The sequence below is a fragment of the Panthera pardus genome, unplaced genomic scaffold (genome assembly GCF_024362965.1).
Source record: "Panthera pardus isolate Hobbes unplaced genomic scaffold, ASM2436296v1 HiC_scaffold_25, whole genome shotgun sequence".
Classification (NCBI taxonomy): Eukaryota; Metazoa; Chordata; class Mammalia; order Carnivora; family Felidae; genus Panthera; species Panthera pardus.
Genome location: NW_026526821.1, coordinates 51,620,251 through 51,639,483, shown reverse-complemented (window position 1 = coordinate 51,639,483; position 19,233 = coordinate 51,620,251). Strand labels below are relative to the sequence as shown.

Sequence of the window (19,233 nt, the reverse complement as noted above, 5' to 3'; positions counted from 1 at the left end):
TGTAAAGGTTCTTCCTTTAATTGTTTTATGTTGTTTCTTCTATTCCTTCTTTGTCCTGCTCAAAGGGATAAGTTTGTTGAAATTGATCTCAAACCAGTCTGCAAACACTGTTATGAAAAAATGCCAGAAGAATTTAAGAGGCGACTTGCCAAACGGGAGAGAGAAGCAAAGGATAAGGACAAGCAGAAAAAGAAAAAGCCAGTCTGTTTGTAAACTTTTCTGTCCCTTCTATCATCATTTTCACTACTTTCTTCTTTGGTTAGTCCTTTAGAATGTGTTTTGTTCTCTTTTTGTCTCTTGCTTTTTTATTGTCTCTTCCTTTTGGCATGTGTTTGTAGCCGCCAGAGATTGAAATACAAGTAGTTGTCCTCTGTAGAGCTGGGCCTTTTGGGTAATTACTAAGATTCTTCTTTTTTTTTTTTTAAGTAGATTCAAAGGGAAGAATTCCAATCTCTATTTAGTAGACATTAGGGAAAGTTTTAAAGTATTTTTCTCTGATAATTGCAGCTTTTAAAATCCTGGTTTTCAGTTTCTTTGCCTAAAATGATTTAATTGATAAACTCCAATCATCACATGTTCTAAGCTCTGCATTAAGTTAAATCCTTTCAGCATGTTTCATATCTAAGCAAAGACCATCTACTGTACATAATAAGAGCTCTAATGTCTTTGGTGTATGTAATCTGCTTTCACAGAATACCCATATGCTACTGTTTATGGATTCATTTTCTTGATGTTTTCAAAGCCTACTTACTTTATTCCTGATTTTTATGGGAAATATTTCAATCTTTGAAATTCTGTTGAATTCCTAGCATGATTGTCCTTTTTTCTTCATGGTTATCACTATGTTCTGCACTCCAACGAAAGTTTTTTATTGTTCCAGTTCTCGTGTTTCCTTCTATAAAGAGGAATTAAAATTCAAATATAAATTAAAACAATTGAAGGTTTGCTTAGCAGTATCTCTGAAAGCAATGATAATTTATTTCCCTCATTAAAAAAAATGGCAGTTTTAATAGCTTTTGTTCTAAGAAGTCTTTGGGAGAATATTGTAACTCATTAGTACTATTTAAATCAAATTGTCAATGGAAAAATAAGATCATTTGAATTTCTATCAGCATCAAGAGCTCTGTGAAAAATAGCTAGAGAATAATTTCCATGTAATGCTTTAAAATAAAAGATTTTTCATTTTAAATATAATAGGAATTAACTTTGTTATTAACCTTATTCTTTAAAATTACATCACCTGATTTAATCATTTGTCATAGATAACAAAGTACCACTAAATTTGTTCCAGAAATGCTGCCTAAATACAAGTTAGGAAAATGCAAAAGTTACAAGGTTGTGCATATACTCAGTTCACAGTTTAGGACCCTCGATTTCAACAGTAATGAGCGATTGTAATGGTATTACCAAATGGAAATGCATGACAGATACTTAGGAGGCTGTCTAGAAACCTGTGCTCTCCAGAACTGTTTTACAAACAAATTGATAGATAATGTGTATTGTTCTAGCTTTTAAAACATTGAGTTCTCCATACAGCTAACCATTCACAAAATGGAACCACAGGCAATCTATTTCATTTCTGTTTTTTAAGAGTGATTAAAAACATTCTTATATCTCCCCTACCAACTTTTCTGTCAGACAACCAACCAAAAAACCATTATGATTTCAGATTTTTTTGAAGATAATTTTTTTGGTGCTGGAGGTAGGAGGCAAATCATTTCATGCAAGGAAAGATAAAACCTATAGCTCCCTAATTTAAAATATTAAGTACAATGATATTGCCTTCAACAAAGAGAAAGTCATTCACATTACAAAAATACAACTCCTGGCTTTTAATAACTGTTCTTTAAAGTGTTCTTGTGGTACATGAACATGTGATTGACCCTACTACCTAAATTATATTGACATTAGATTTCCTGTATACATGTGAGCACGGACTAAAATGTAATGTACATTCTGTATTAAACAGAGAGATGTATAAGATCAATTTATAAGGACAGTTTTTTTCCAATGGTATTATAATTTTTTTACATCTCCACAATGACAAGAATTAAGATTAGAATTCATTTTTTGCTATGAATATTAATGTCACCATATTGTATCTTCATTTACTTCAGTAAAATTACCTCACATTATTTATATATATGTATTAAATACCTTTCTACTGATTTCTTTTATTATTGTTACTGTCTTTAGGAATAAATTTGTGGAGTTTGACATGAAGCCAGTCTGTAAGAAGTGCTATGAGAAATTTCCGTTGGAGCTGAAGAAAAGACTTAAGAAACTAGCTGAGACCTTAGGAAGGAAATAACTTCCTTTCTTTTGTTTTTTCTCTTCTGTGCAAAGAAAAGAGATTACCAACATTACTTGACTTGGTCCACCCTGTTTAAAGCTGTATCTCAAAATAATTGAGAGTGAAGAGGGCCTATATGAATGGTTTTCTTTATCTCCTTTTTCTCATTAAAAAAGAAAAAAAGCTTGTGTAATCATATTTAAAACACAGATGAGATCATGATGCTTTTGTTAAATACCCTATCAGTTTGTTGAAATGTAGACTATACTTAACAGCAAAAACACATGGTTAAATGTTACATGTTAATCAAGGTCCAAAAAAATTAATTTAACTTTTAAAAATGAAAATAGGGAGTCAGCTTTCACATGACTCAGATACAATAGAAACATTATTTTACTTTGTATTTGAAAGAAAATAAATTCCAACAGCTGTTGGGGAGGATATAAGGAAGAAAAATAACCAACCAAGAAAAACAAATCTTGTAGAATGTTAGTATGTTTATCAAACTAGTAGTTATAAAATGAATATACACAATACTAAGACAAGAAACAAGTGCATTCAAAACTACTTGATTTCATTTTTTGTTAAATTCAATAATTACTATGCTTAGTTTTATATTTTGTTTTCCTTGTGAAACTCTTCCTTCATACAGTTACTTAACATAGTAGTTATAGCTAGCTAATAGTATGCCTTTTTAAATTTTTTGCAAAAAAAAATTTATACTAGACATTTGAAAATTCAGTACACTTTACAATATTGGAAAAAATGAAGTATTTTTTAACGGATTACAGCAATTATGCTTCTAAGCTTAAGGTCAAAGATGTAGTCTTAGGACACAAAATTAAATTTTATGTAGCTTAGAATGTATCGCTTAAAAACAAGTGAATTTATATGTATTGGTCTTCTTGCCTTTATAACCATGCTGACTAATATCTGTGCTTCATACATAATCAAACTTGCCTTGCCTTAGAAACATACTTAATTCAGGAATCCTAGCTGTTTCATGCAATACCAAAAATAAGTGCATTGATTGAGATTTGTAAACCCAAATTCATTTGCCACCACTAAGATGAGATTTTTTTTTTTCCTCTCCTTTTTTTGGGAAACACATTGAAATTAATTTTTGTCATCTTAAAAGAATGATATTGATATGTGTTTCAAGTTTTTCATTTCAAATCTCATAATTGGATTTTATTTAAGTAGGAGGTAAAAATGACATTTTTAAATTGGAAGGGGATGTTTAAATGTCAATTTTAGATCAAAAGTAGTGAATCATTCTACCTTATAAAATGTTTTTTAAAAGTTTATCCTGAAGTTTCTAGACCGTTCTTTCTTGGCAAACTTGTTTGCAATGCAAATTTTGTGAGTAATTGTTAAATGTTGCTGCTGCTATTTTTCATTTAAAAGTAAGTTCCCAAGACAGACTTCTAAGGAGGAAAGTATTGGTTTTTTAAAAAATTGCTGAAATACTGTTTTGCCATTAAAAAAAAAACAACTCAGGATGCTACTCACTCTGCCATTAAAGTATTTGTATGCATGTATTTTTTAAAAGTTTGTGCATGCACTTTACAAGAGTAAATTCTATCTTGGTTTTCAGATAACTTATAACCAATTATTTTTTAGTGTTCTTTTAGAGTTCAAAGAATTATCAATGATTGAAAATAAACAATATATAGTTTAAGACTGTATGTACTCAGAAGTTTAAAACAGTCTTTGCATTGGAGAGTAAGAATAAAATCCATCTGTGTGCCTTCGTCAGCTAATATGTAACCAGCAAGGAAAACCTTGAAAGTATTTATTAAATACTATACTATGGATATAGGCCAAATAGTGCAGGCTTTGGCAGTTTGGGGTCTTGATGCTAAATTCTTAAATACCCCTACGGCAGAAATAAGGAACAGAAGAGCAGCCATTTACCCATAGTCTTAATCATTTTGAAGATGCATGAACTCAGCTCAGCTTGTTTACATATCTTACACAGCCAGGCCTCTCCTATAGCCAGATGTCCCACTACTGTCTTTGCTCACTCTTTTAAAATAAGAATTGGTATTTCCTGGAAGTTCTAATACTCTAGGGTATTTTGTCTAGATGCAATACTTCCTTCCTTGATAAGGGACATCATTGGAGCCCTTACCTGTGGGAAAGGAAGAGGAAGTCAAAAAGTTGCAAATGGAATAGAAGACTTGGTTGAGTTCATAATACTTTTCATGGGGTTTTCCCTGGCTGTGGAAAAACTCAGGCTAGTAAGCATTTCTCTGTTTAAAGTCCTACAAGGCAATTTGAAATAATTCATTGTTCTTACCCAATTTCTAAGTGCTCTTTTTCATACCAAGCCTAACATAATTGGGGGAAATGTCTGAGTACAAGTAAAACATTCTTTGGATCATGTTCAAAGCCTTATTAATATCATACCTAAAATGATAGGTCATTTTGCCTCACTTGCCAAAATAGCCATTTCTAAGTTAAGGAAATTTTGAGGTAGGCTTACAGCATTATTGTTGTATTTCATTTTAGAATGTAAGCTCGATGGCAGGGACACTATATTGTTAATTATGTTTTTGTATAGCAACCATTGCAGTATACTCTTGGTGCTTAATAAATGTTCATAATTATTAAGACTAATCCTATTGCACATTGTTTCATTTGAATGACTTTGAGACCTAGAACTATGAGAAGATAGGACTAATGTTTAAGAAAACAGCTGGTGAGGGGGTGGTCCCTGGCTGGCTCAGGTAGTGGCACATGCAACTCCTGATCTTGGGGTTGTGAGTTTGAGGCCCACGTTGGGTGTAGAGATTACTTAAAAAAATAAAATCTCTAATAAGAAAACTGTTTTGGAAACAACTTCAGTGTCCATCCACAGATGAATGGATAAAGAAATTGTGGTGTATTATGCAATGGAATATTATTCAGCCACAAAAAAGAAGGAAATCTTGCCCTTTGCAACAACATGGATGGAACTGGAAGGCATTATGCTAAGTGAAATAAGTCAGAGAAAAACAAATACCATATGAACTCATGAACATATGGAATCTTAAAAAAAAAAGGGGGCCTAGAATACAGAGAACAGATTGGTGGTTGCCAGAAGTGGGGTGTCAAAGTGGGAAAAATGGTTAAAAGAAGTCAGAAGGTACAAACTTCATTATAAAATGAAGATGTCCTATACAGCAAGGTGACTGTAGTTAATAACATTATATTGTATATTTGAAAGTTGCCAAGAGCAGATCTTAAAAGTTCTTGAGAATAAAAAATTTTATAATTATGTATGGTAATAGATAACTAGACTTCCTGTGATCATTTTACAAGTGTAGATATTGAATCATGTACATCTGATATTAATATAATGTTATATGTCAATTATATCAATTTTTTTCAAAAAGGTTCACTTAAAGCCAATTTTAAATGTAGTTTCTTTGGAACACAATTTAAGTAATCCTGTATCTACATCCATGTAAAAATACCAAATTAAACATTCTCTACATAAAGATCGCAAGGCGGTTTCCACAAATACTATCTTATTTAATCCTTACAATTGTATGAGTTACTTAAAATTCTTCCCAGTTCATAGCAGAGGAGTTGCACAGTGATGTTAAGTAGGTCCTGGAGGTTGCATGACTTAAAAGTGGCATATCCAGAATTTGAACCAAGTATTCCTGTGGTTCCAAACTTATACATATTTCTACGCTGTTACTTGGGTGGGGGGGGTGAGATGTATATATGTGTGTGTTTGTGTATGTGAGAGAGAAAATTAAAGTAGTTCTAACTATAAAATATACTCGTGTATGAATAAAAGAAAATGATCTAGTTACTGTGTATAACCCAAATCTTGGAACCATATAGAATGGGGGTGGAGTCTTCCTGCTACTCACCATAATTCTGGTTATTTTGAACTTCTTAACAAAAGAGATAGAGATCTTAATACATCACTTTGCAAGCCCTGAGGCACTGTGTCTGGTGCTCTCAAGGGGCACCTCTTCCTCTTCCACTGCACCCTCCCTCCCTGAGCCTTAGTCCTCCTTAAACGTAGAGGTTCCAGGGCCTCTGTGATGTGAGTCTCACAGTCTTTTCCTGCCCTGAGCAGGTCAGATCTTTGGCTTCCTCTTGCCCAAGTAGGAGAGATGGGCAATTACAGCACCACGTGGGAAGTGTTGTGAAGGTGAGCTTAGGGCTTTGCTAGATCACAGCAGCAGCAGCAGCCCCTGCAGCCGGGGAGGAAAGACTCCTAGAGGAGCTGGATCTTCAGAGGGGAATACCACTTGGCCAGGCAGGGGAGGAGGTCAGGGGTGGGCACCCTGGCCCACTTTCATTTCCTAAAGTCTGCATTTCCTCATTTCCTGTAGTGGCACCACCATCTGTCCAGAATGTAGAGCTAGTACAGGCTGATTTCTATTATTTCCGCCCCCAACAACCTCTCCCTGCCCCACATGTACACACTCCATCGCTTCAACTGTAGAAAGTTCCCAGGGGCACCTGGGTGGCTCAGTCAGTTAAGTGTCTGACTTCGGCTCAGGTCATGATCTTAGGGTTCATGGGTTTGAGGCCCGCATTGGGCTCTGTGCTGACAGCTCAGAGCCTGGAGCTTGCTTCAGATTCTGTGTCTCCCTTTCTCTCTGCCCCTCCCCTGCTCGCATTCTGTCTCTCTGTCTCAAAAATAAATAAATGTTTTAAAAAATTTTTGGGGCGCCTGGGTGGCTCAGTCGGTTGAGCATCCGACTTCAGCTCAGGTCATGATCTCACAGTTTGTGAGTTTGAGCCCCGCATTGGGCTCTGTGCTGACAGCTCAGAGCCTAAAGCCTGCTTCTGCTTCTGCTTCTGTGTCTCCCTCTCTCTCTGCCCCTAACCCACTCCCATTCTGTCTCTCTCTCAAAAATAAATAAACATTAAATAATAATATCTGTGTTAATCAATTGACAAAAATGTAAAAAAATGTTGTGTCAAGGACTTTCGAAGTCAGGCCCTAACCTATTGTCAGGTCTGTCTGTGCATATTGGTTTATGTTCCCACCAGAAGGTTGACTCTGGGAGGAAAAGACTGTGTTGTTTTCATCCTGTACCTTCCAGCCACTTCCAGGGCCCAGCGCCCAGTAGGAGCTCAGCGATTGCTAAATGACTGACACATACCTGGGCATACATCACGCCATTACCAGTGTCAGCTAGTCTACAAGAACTTTCAAAGCTAAGAACCAGCACAATGTCCACACCTAGGGTTTTCTTTCTAAAAACACAAATGCCATCCCTTCCTTTTTAAAAAATCTCTTAGGAAATGCTTATAATACCAAAAGCAGGATCCAAAATCTTACACAATATCATCATAAAAGGTACAAAAAGCCATTTTAAATAGATGGAGAAAATGCATAAAAATGTTATTAAGATGGTTCCTAAACTTTTTGTTTGGAGTTTTTTGGCAGGGAAAAAGGGGGGACTTTACTCAATTCCAATTCAGGTAGTGTTGTCTGGTTTGCCAAAATTAGTATTATACTATAGTAACCAAAATGCTAACTTTATTTTTTGAATGTGTTTTGTTAAATTGGTTATTGTTTACATCTTTTTTGATATTGTTGGCAATTTTTCCTCCACCTGTGGAGCAATGGTGAGCTAAAAGCCTCTCCTGTATAAATTCTCACAAATTCTAACTTTGTAGAGTTGAAAGTAAAGGTCTGTTCCAGGTGTGCTCCCCAAACCATACTGTGATCACCTCAACCTTAAGACTTTACTGGGTGGACCATGAGTTCAGTGCCTCAGACACACCCCCTCACCTAGAATCTCCAGTCACCGTGGGGCCACACAAGTGCACTTGCTCCTGTGTCCTGACCTGCCTCACCTGACTCCACTGGGGAGACCCCAGTGTTTCAGAAGGAAAAAACATTATTTTTTTCTCACGTCTAAAACCTTGGAATTTCCTTCTGTACTTTCTAATCCCGCTGTCATATTAGAATTTTTGATGCCACAAGATCAAGTAGGCAATCTCCACTTGATGACTGTCACTAATCCGGGCAACAGGCAAGTAGCTTCTTCAATCTAAAATTGTACCACAGGTGACTGGCTTGTGTTCCTACTAGAAACCTAAGTTTTGTTTATATGGACCAAGAAGAAGATCTCAATCCCCAAATTGTTAGAGACAAGCATGAAAGCAGTAGCTTACTAAAAGGATATTCATTTGCACATATCTTTAACATCCCATAAGAGGGTTTATTGGGGTCAACATATCAACATTTTGAAAATTATTCCTACTGCTTTCCAATTAATAATCAGGAAACATTAATATTCAAGAATATTCAAGATTCAATAATATTCAATTCAATTGAATTCAATTGAATATTCAATTCAATAATATTCAAGAATGATACCTCCTGATTAAATGTGGGGTCTAACCCACATTTCTCTACTTTTGAAAACTTGACATGGCTATTTCCCTGTTTCAAGTTGTAAATTCCTTCAGAGGACAGCTAAGGCCTTTTAATTTTGTGTACAGTGATGAGTTCTAAACTATTTGGAACCAAGCTTTCTGGCAACTTCTGCCAGAATACAGGCAAAAAGTAGAAAACAGAAGCTTTAAAAACACGAAAGATATATAAAGTCCATGCACGAATGTTCATTACCTAGAAAAATCTCTTAGACCCTTGCTTGTCACCTGCTTAGTTTACACACGATTCTTTTTTTTTTTTTTTAAGTTTATTTATTTTGAGAGAGACAGAGACAGCGAGAGGGGGAAGGGCAGAGAGAGTGGGAGAGAGAGCAGTTGCCATGCTGCCAGCTGAGGAGCCTGATGTGGGACTCGAACTCATAAACTGTGAGACCATGACCTGAGCGAAGCCAAGAGTTGGTCATTCAGCCAACTCAGCCCCCAGGTGCCCTTTTAAAAATTTTTTAGAAATGTTTTTATTTTTATTTTTGAGAGAGAGAGACAGAGCACGAGCAGGGGAGGGGCAGAGAGTGAGGGAGACACAGAATCCAAAGCAGGCTCCAGGCTCTGAGCTGTCAGCACAGAGCCCGATGTAGGCTCGAACCCACAAACTGTGAGATTGTGACCTGTACCGAAGTTGGAAGTTTAACCTTCTGAGCCACCCAGGTGCCCCTACACACAATTCTAATGAGCTTAATGAATTTCCCATACCAGATAAAAAGACGCCAAATAGAAGTGGAGAGAGGGTAAACTAAAAGTAAATTCAAGAAACATTTATTGAGTGTACACTTTTGCCAGCCACTGCACTGGAAGACAGTGAAACAGCAATAAACGTTCAGGCCTTGGAAAGCTCACAGTGTACCAGGGGCCATTAAAAAATGACTCAGAACATAGTGCAGTAAGAACCAACATTAGAAATAGGAGTAGGATGCGGAGAAATTTCTCAGAGGAGAAAATGGTTAATTCTAGAAAGTCTAGAAAGATTTTCCAAAGGTGGTGATGGCTGAACTGGGGCTGAAAGACACTGCAGAGCTTTCCTGAGGGAGAAAAGGGAAAGGAGCTTTCCAGGCAAAGAGAACAGCCTGTGAAAAGAACCTGTGAGAATTCCCATTTAGTTGGGTCCCAGGAGCCAAAACTCTGAAGGGGAGAGAGTTCTCCAACTGAGCTGTAGGCCCAACAGGGTGAAACCCAAGAGGGTAAAAATGGTGTTGCTTTTATTCCGACTCCATCCTCCTGCTGCTTGGCCGCAAATGCAAAATGCCTGGCAGAGCTGCTTAGGTAAAGCCTCAGTTTTCTGATCAGAAGACTAAAAACTAGAACCTGCAGGAAACAAAAGTAACAGGGAAATTTCCCAGAGAGAGTTGCTCAGGGAAGTGACCCCACAAACCTGTTTATGAACTCCAGGGCCCCTTTCGGAGCGACCCCTGGACGGACCTGGTCCTGCTCCACATACCAAAGAACTGAGCTGAACTGACAGACCACCGTGCACGGTCCTCAGTTGGCCACTAGGTGGCACACAAGTGGGACAGAACTTGAATAGCCCTGTCAGCACTCTGGAAACTGAACTGACTTTGGAACCATAGACCACAGAAGGCGAGTTGGAACTTGTGGTTTGAACCTAATCAGCTAGATTGTCTGCCTTAACAAAAATACCCACACTCTCCAGAGGATTTAATTTAATTTAATTCAATGAGTTTTTTTTCTTTTTAGTATATTCACAATGTTGGTCAGCGCTTCCATGATTTAATTATAGAACAATTCGATCACCCCAAGAGACCCCATATGTGTTAGCAGTCCCTCCCATTACCCACTCTCATCCCTTAGCAACCACTAGCCAACTTTCTGTGTTTACGAATTTGCATACTCTGTACATTTTCACATAAATGGAATTACACAATATGTTGTCTTTTGACTGGCTTCTTTCACTTAGTATAATTTTGTCAACATTCATCCACATTGAACCACAAGGTTCATCAGTACTTCATTCTTTTTTTGCCAGATTAATATTTTTTTTAAGTAGGCTCCACACCCAACGTGGGACTTGAACTCATGACCCCGAGATCAAGAGTCATATGTTCTTAAATCTAAAATTGTATCAACTGAGCCAGCCAGGTGCCCCTAGATAATATTGTTATGTGGGTATACCACATTTTGTTTATAAATTTACAGTTGATGGACATTTGAGTTGTTTCCACCTTTTGCTGTTTTGATAATGCTGCTATAAACATTCATATGTAAGCTTGTGTGTGGACACATTTTCATCCAATTCATGAACATGGGGTATCTTTTCATTTATTTGGGTCTTCTTTAATTCTTTTAAAAAATGTGTACTTTTGAGTCTATAAATCTTATACTTAAAGCTTTAAGTTTATTCAGAAGTATTTTATTCTTTTTGATGCTATTCTAAATGGAATTGTTTTCTTAATTTCATTTTGGATTGTTCATTGCTATTTTACAGAAGACAATTGATTTTTAATTGACCTTGTATATGCAACCTTGTTGAATTCTTTTATTATTAAGCTCTAATAGGTTTTTTTTAGAACTCTTAGAGTTTTCCATGTATAAGATTAAGTCACTTATGAAAGAGTTATTTTTATGTCTTCCATTCCTATATGGATGCCTTTTATTTGTTTTTCTTGCCTAATTGCCCTGGCTAGAACCTCCAGTACAATGTTAAAAAGAGGCAGTGAGGGGCGCCTGGGTGGCCTAGTTGGTTAAGCATCCGACTTTGGTTCAGGTCATGATCTCGTGGTTTGTGAGTTCAAGCCCTACATCAGGCTGTGTGCTGACAGCTTGCTCAGAGCCTGGAGCCTGCTTCGGATTCTGTCTCCCTTTCTCTCTGCCCCTCCCCCACTCACACTCTGTCTCTGTCTCTCTCAAAAATAAACATTAAAAAAAGAATTTTTTTTAAGTGGTAGTGAAAGAGGACATCTCTGTCTTGTTCCTGATCTTAGGGGGAAAGTTTTTGGTCTTTTGCCATTAAATATGATGTCAGCTGTTGTTTTTTTGTAGATAGCTTTTACCAGGTGAAGAAATTCCCTTCTATTCCTTCATTGTTGATGGAGGGATGAATCCCTCCCCAATCCCCATGAAAGGGATTGGGGTTTTTTAAGTGCTTTTTCTGAACCTGTTGAGATGATCATGTGATTTTTTTCCTTTAATTCTATTAATATTTTGCAATTAATTGTTTTATTTTTGTATGTGAACCAACTTTGCACTCCTGGGATAAGCCTTACTTGGTATAATCCATTGTAGAAGCTGGATTCAGTTTGCTCCCATTTTGCTAAGGATTTCTGCATGTGTATTCCTAAAGGATATTGCTCTGTAGTTTTCTTTTGTTGTCTTTTTCTGGCTTTGGAATCAGAGTAATAGTTTCATCATGGATTACATTAGAAAGTGTTACATTCTCTTCTAATTTTTTGAAAAGTTTAAGAAGGATCAGCATCTGGGATGCCTGGGTGGCTCAGTCAGTTGAGTGGACGACTTGGCTCAGGTCATAATCTCGCAGTTTGTGAGTTTAAGCACTGCATCGAGCTCTGGGCTGGCAGCTCAGAGCCTGGAGCCTGCTCTGGATTTTGTGTCTCCCTCTCTCTCTGCCCCTCCCCTGCTTGTGCTCTCTCTCTCTCAAAAATAAATAAAAACATTAAAAAAAAAAAAAAAGAAGAAGGATAAACATCCATTCTTATTTAAAGTTTAGTATAAGAGTACCTGGGTGGCTCAGTTGGTTAAGCCTCTGACTTCAGTTCATGTCATGGTCTCATGGTCCGTGAGTTGGAGCCCCACATCAGGCTTGCTGCTGTCAGCACACAGCCTGCATGGGATCCTCTGTCACTCTTTCTCTCTGCCCCTCCCTTGCTCACACACTCTCTCTCTCAAAAATAAATAAACAGGGGCGCCTGGGTGGCTTGGTCAGTTAAGCGTCCGACTTGGGCTCAGGTCATGATCTCGTGACTTGTGAGTTCACGCCCCACGTCGGGCTCTGTGCTGACAGCTGGGAGCCTGGAGCCTGCTTCAAATTCTGTGTCTCCCTCTCTCTGACCCTCCCCCGTTCATGCTCTGTCTCTGTCTCAAAAATAAACATTGAAAAAAAATTTAAATAAATAAATAAATAAATAAACGTTAAAAAAAAGAAGTTTAGTAGAATTCACCAGGGAAGCGATTGGATCCTGGACTTTTCATTGTTGGGTGTTTTTTAATCACCAACTCAATCTCTTGTTATAGATCTGTTCACATTTTCTATTTCTTCTTAAGTTGTTTTGGTAGTTTTTGTCTATGAATTTGTCTACTTCATCTAAATTATCTAATTTACAAGCATATAATTGTTCATAGTACTCCTTTATAGTCCTTTTTCTTTTTTTTAAATTTTTTGAAAAACTTTGAGTTTATTTACTTATTTTTGAGAAAGAGCATAAGCGGGGGGAGGAGCACAGAGAGAGGGAGAGAGAATCCCAAGCAGGCTCCCCACTGCTAGCACAGAGCCCAATGCGGGGCTTGAACTCATGAACCATGAGAAGTCATGACCTGAGCTGAAACCAAGGGTTAGACCCTTAACTAAGCCACCCAGACTCCCCTACTACTTCTTAAAAAAAAAAAAAAAAAAAAAAAGTTTATTTATTTTGAGAAAGAGAGCATGAGTGGGGGAGGGACAGAGAGGGGGGAAAGAGAGAATACCAAGCAGGCTCCCAGAGTGGAGCCTGACTCAGGGCTTGAACTCACGAACCACGAGATCATGACCTGAGCTGAAACCAAGAGTCTGACACTTAACCGTCTGAGACACCCAGGTGCCCCAATATTTTTTATTTCTGTAAGTCAATATTAATATACCTTATTTAATTCCTGACTTCAGCAATTTGCGTCCATTTTTCTTGGTCAATCTAACTAAAATTTTGTCACTTTTAAAAACCTTTCAAAAACTAACTTTTGATTTTGTTGATTTTCTCTACTATTTTTCAAGTAACTTTTAAAAATTTAATTGTTGTAAAAAATACCTAACATTAAATTTACCATCTTAACCATTTAAAAAAAAATTTTTTTTTAACGTTCATTTATTTTTGAGACAGAGAGAGAGCATGAACGGGGGAGGAGCAGAGAGAGAGGGAGACACAGATTCGGAAGCAAGCTCTAGGCTCTGAGCCATCAGCCCAGAGTCCGACGCGAGGCTCGAACTCACGGACCGTGAGATCGTGACTTGAGCTGAAGTCGGACGCCCAACCGACTGAACCACCCAGGAGCCCCTTAACCATTTTTAACTGTACAATTCAGTAGTGTTAAGTATATTTGCATTGTTGTTAAACAGATCTACATAACTTTTTCATTTTGCAAAACTGAAATTCACATTCACATATTAAACAGTTCTCCATTTCCTCCTCCTCCCTCCCCTGGTGACCACCATGCAACTTTCTGTTACTTTGACTGTGACTACTTTAGATACCTCATACAAGTGGAATCATACGGTATTTGCCTTTTGGTGCCTGGCTTATGTCCTTTAGCACATTGTCTTCAAACTTCATTCATGGTATAGAATGTGACAGGATTTCCTCTTTTTTTTTTAAGGTTGAATAAAGTTCCATTGTATATATAACAACATTTTGTTTATCCATTAATCTGTCAATGGATGTATGGATTGCTTATACCTCTTGACTATCGTGAATAAAGCTTTTAGGAAGATCTGTGTGCAAGTATCAATTCAAGATACTGATTCCACTGCTTTCATATATATGCACGCAAATGGGATTGCTGGATCGTATGGTGATTCTAATTTTAATTTTTTGAGAAACTGTCATACCGTTTTCCATAGTGGTTGCACTATTGTACGCTCCCTCCAATAGTGCACAGGGATTCCAACTGCTGCTCATCTCACCAACACTTGTCATTTCCTGGTTTTGTTTTTCATAGTAGCCATCCTAATGGGTATAAAATGATCTTACCGTGATTTTAATTTTCATTTCTGTAATGATTAGTGATGTTTAGCACCTTTTTATATGATTTTTGGCCATGTGTATATCATCTTTGGAGAAATGTGTAAGTTTTATGTCCATTTTTTCATTGAATTTTTTTGTTTAGTTTTCTCTATTATTTTTTTTTAGTCTGTATTTCACCATTTTCAGCTCTAATCTTTGTTATTTCATTCCTTCTGCTTGCTTTATGTTTAGTTGTCTCTTCTTTTTCTATGTCTTAAGGCACAGGTTTAGGTTATTCATTTGAGATCATTCTTCTTTTTAAATATAGGACTTTTCTGCTATAAATTTCCAAGTACCATTTTAACTTCATCCCATAAGTTTTGATATGTTGTGTCTTCATTTTCATTCATCTCAAGGTATTTTCTAACTTCCCTTGTGATTTCTTTAGACTCACTGATTATTTTAGAAGTATGTTGTTTAATATGCACATATTTGTGAATTTCTAAGATTTCTTTCTGTAATTTATTTCTGCCTTCATTCCATTGTTGTAAGAAAACATATTTTGTTTGATTTCAGGGTTTTGTTTTTTTTTTTTTAATTTCTTGAGTTTTGTCTTATACCCTGGAACACTGTCTATGCTGGAGAATGCTCTGTGTACACTTGAGAGTAACATGCATTCTGCTGTGTTGGGTAGAGTTTTCTGTAGATGTCTTTTAGATCTAATTTGTTTACAGTGTTGTTAGAGTATTTTATTCCCTTGGTGATCTCTGTCTAGTGGATCTACCTTTATTGTTCTTTAAAATATATTTGATGACTGAAAGAAAAAGTATAAGATTGCTCAGTGCAGTTTACAGTGAATGTAAATGTACTTTGAGACATCTATAACATAAGGAGAGGAAGGTAAAGATATCTAATTGGTCATTAGGTTTCTATAGTCTACCTGAAATGATAAAGTATTCATACTAAGTAGTCCATAAATAATTAAGTATATTGTAATCCCTAGAGCTACCATTTATAAAACAATGATGTGGGGCACGTGGGTGGCTTAGTCTGTTAAGCATCCAACTCTTGATTCCGCCTCGGGTCATGATCTCACGGTTTGTGAATTCAAGCCTGGTGTCAGCTTTGCACCGGCAATATGGAGCCTGCTTGGTATTCTCTCCCTCTCCTCTCTCTCTTCCCCTACACCACTTGCTCTCTCTCTCTCAAAACAATAAAAAAAAAACTTTAAAAATTAAAAAACAACTATGCAAAGAGATATAGTCAAAGATAATAAATTAAAACAAAATGAGATTAGTATTCAAAATATTCAAATAACCAAAAAGAAAACAGAAAAAAGTTAGTAGAGAAATAAAAAATAGAGCAAACAGAAACCATTTATTTAGTTTAACAGTAGACATAAATCCAAACATATCAACAATTATATGAGGTATAAATGGACTAAATATAGCAACTAAAAGTTATACATTATCAGAGTGGATAAAACAATACCTAACTATATGCTGTATAAGAAACTAACTTTAAATATAATGATATGTAGGTAGGTTAAAAGTAAAGAGATGGAAAAAGAAATACCATTGAAACATTAATCAGAAGTGATGGAGTAAGTAGCCATATTAGTATCAGACAAAGTAGATTTCAGAGAAATCATCAAGGATAAAGAAGGCTATTCCATAATGATAAAAGTGTCAATTCACTAACAAGACACAACAATCCCAAATGTATTTTCATCTGACACCAAAGGTTCAAAATTCATGAAGCCAAAACTGAGAGAACTAAAGGAAGGAATAGATAAATCCAAAATTGTAGTTTGGGACTTCAATACTCCTCTCTCAATGATCAATATAACTAGTAGATAGAAAATCAGTAAAGACACAGAATGGAACAGGACCATAACCAATGGGATCTAATTGACATTTGTAGAACACTCAACAGGAGAATAAACATTCTTTTCAAGTGCACATATATGATTCACCAAGACAGTCTATATCCTGGATCAGAAACCAAACTTGGGAGGCACCTGTGTGGCTCAGTCAGTTAAGCATCTGACTTCGGTTCAGATCATGATCTTACGGTTGGTGGGTTCAAGCCCCACATTGGGCTCTGTGCTGACAGCTCAGAGTCTGGAGCTTGCTTTGGATTCTGTGCCTCTCTCTCTGTCCCTTCTCCTCTCAAGCTGTTTGTCTCTCTCTCTCAAAATAAATAAATAACCATTAAAAAAGAAAGCAAACCTTGGGGCATCTGGGTGGCTCAGTTGATTTTGGCTCAGGTCATGATCTCATGGTTTGTGAGACTGAGCCCTGCATCAGGTTCTGTGCTGACAGTGCAGAGCCTGCTTGGGATTCTCTCTCTCCCTCATTCTCTCTCTCTGCCCGTCCCCCACTTTGTGCTCTTTCTCTCTCTCTCAAAATAAATAAATAAATTTAAAATAAAAAGAAAGCAAACCTTAAAAAAAAAGCAAACCTTAACAATTTTAAAAGAGGACATGCAAATCATGTCCTCTAACCTTAATGGAAGTAGAAAAAGCAAATGGAACAGGAGAATCTCTAACCACCTGGAAATTAAACAACAGACTTCTAAATAATTGACGAATCAAAGAGAAAATCTCAAAGGAAATTAGAAAATATCAATATCCCTCAATTTAGATGCAAAATCCTCAACAAAAATTGGCAAATCAAGTAGTATACAAAAGGTTAATACATATTCAGCCATGGAAAGCCATAAAATTCTGAAAAATACTATACTGTGAATGAACCTTGAAAACATTATGCTAAGCCAAATAAGCCAGACACAAAAGGACAAATACTGGATAGTTCCAAATACAAGAGGTACCTAGACTAGGCAAATTCATAGAGTCATAAAGTAGAATAGAGGTTACCAGAGGATGGGGGGAATGGGAACTAATTGTTTAATGGGTACAGAGTTTTTTTTGGGGGCAATAAAAAAACTTTTGGAAATGGATAGTGGTGATGGTTGCACAACATTGTGAGTGTACTTAATGTCATTGAATTCTACATTTAAAAATGGTTAAAGTAGTAAATTTTATGTTATGTGTATTTTACCACAATAAACTAACAAGCAAACCACATAACAACCATGTGGGGTTTATCCTGGTATTCGAGGATGGTCTAATATTTTAAAATGAATCAATGTAATTATATTAGCAGCTTAAAGAATGTCCACTCATGATAAAAATTGTTAGCAAACTAATAATAGAAATTTCCTTAACCTGATAAAGGCATCTACCTAAACCTATAGATAACATCAAGTTAACAGTGAAAATCATTCTCCTTAAGATCGAAAACAAGGAGTGTTCTCTCTCACTGGTCTTATTCAATATTTACTAAAAATCCTAGACCTGAAATAAGGCAAAATAAAGAAATAAAAGGCATACAGATTAAATTACATGATTGTCAGTGTGTGAAATCCAAGTAACCTACAAAAAATCTACAACTAACAGGTGCATTTAACAATGTCACAGGATATAAGGTCAACATACAAAAATCAACTGTATTTCTCTATACTAGCAATAAGCAACTGAAGGCCAAAATCTAAAAAATAAGACCACTTACATTTTTTCTATGAAAAATGAAATAACTATAGTCCAACAAAACATATACAGGATGTAATGACAAAATATTGGTAGAATCATAGAAGAAATTTTGACAAAGAAGAGTCATACTACTTGAGGAATTACATTCCTTGATTATAAGACTTATATATAGCTAGAGTAATCAAGACAGTGTATTATCTGCAACAAAAAATACAGAAATCAGTGAAACAACATGGAGAGTCCAGATATAGACTCATGTTAATACTATCATTTGATTTACACAAAGGGGCAATAGCAATTTAATGGAGAAAGGATAGTGCGGGGACAACTGGACATCACTATGCAAAAAAACACCCAAAATCTTATTTATTTATTTACTTATTTATTTATTTATTTATTCAGAGACAGCACAAGTGGGAGCAGAGAGACAGGGAGAGAGAGAGAATCCTAAGCAGGCTCCGCGCTGCCAGAGCAGATGGCGACACGGGGCTCAAACTCATGAAACTTAGATCATAACCTGAGCCGAAAGCAAGAGTCAGATGCTTAACTGCTTGAGCCACCCAGGCACCCTTAAGCCCCAAGTTCTTAACATAAATTTCTCACTTAGTGCAAAAATTAACTCAAAGTGGATCATATATATCAATATAAAGTGTAAGATGTGGAAGAAAACCTTGGTGACTGGAGGTTACACTAGAGTTCTTAGACATGACACCAAAACCATGATTCATAAAAGAAAAAATTGGAAGTTGAACTTCACCAAAATAAAAAATGTTTACTCTGTAGAAGACACTGTTTAGATAATGAAATAAAGTAGAGACTGTGAAAGAAAATGTTTGCCAACCACATATCTGATAGAGAACTTGCAATCAGAATACATAAAGTCCTCTCAAGCCTCAACACTAAGACAACAAACAACCTGATTACAATATGGGCAACAAATAAAACACAGTTTACCAAACAAGATATGTGGATGGCAAATATGCCTGAGAAACAACATTCAACAATATTGCCTATTAAGGGCTAAAATACAATCATGATGAGATCTACTTCACACTGGCAAAATGGTAACAATAATGCAGAGCCCC

At 36.4% G+C, this 19,233-nt stretch overlaps 1 protein-coding gene across 11 annotated transcripts in view; it reads left to right on the top strand.

Moving 5' to 3' along the window:
* Positions 1-4,915, top strand: part of LIMS1 (LIM zinc finger domain containing 1) — a 165,395-nt gene extending 160,480 nt beyond the window's left edge. For 8 of the 11 annotated variants that reach the window (XM_053890494.1, XM_053890490.1, XM_019434598.2 and 5 more), the window contains 2 exons: positions 66-258; positions 2,197-2,306. In XM_053890494.1, coding sequence (XP_053746469.1) covers positions 66-213 — 148 coding nt within the window. In that variant the 3' untranslated portion in view covers positions 214-258; positions 2,197-2,306. Of the gene's footprint in view, positions 1-65; positions 260-2,196 lie in introns of those variants that run through there. The other 3 variants (XM_019434597.2, XM_019434595.2, XM_019434594.2) reach the window with 2 other exon arrangements.
* The last annotated feature ends 14,318 nt before the right edge of the window (positions 4,916-19,233 follow it).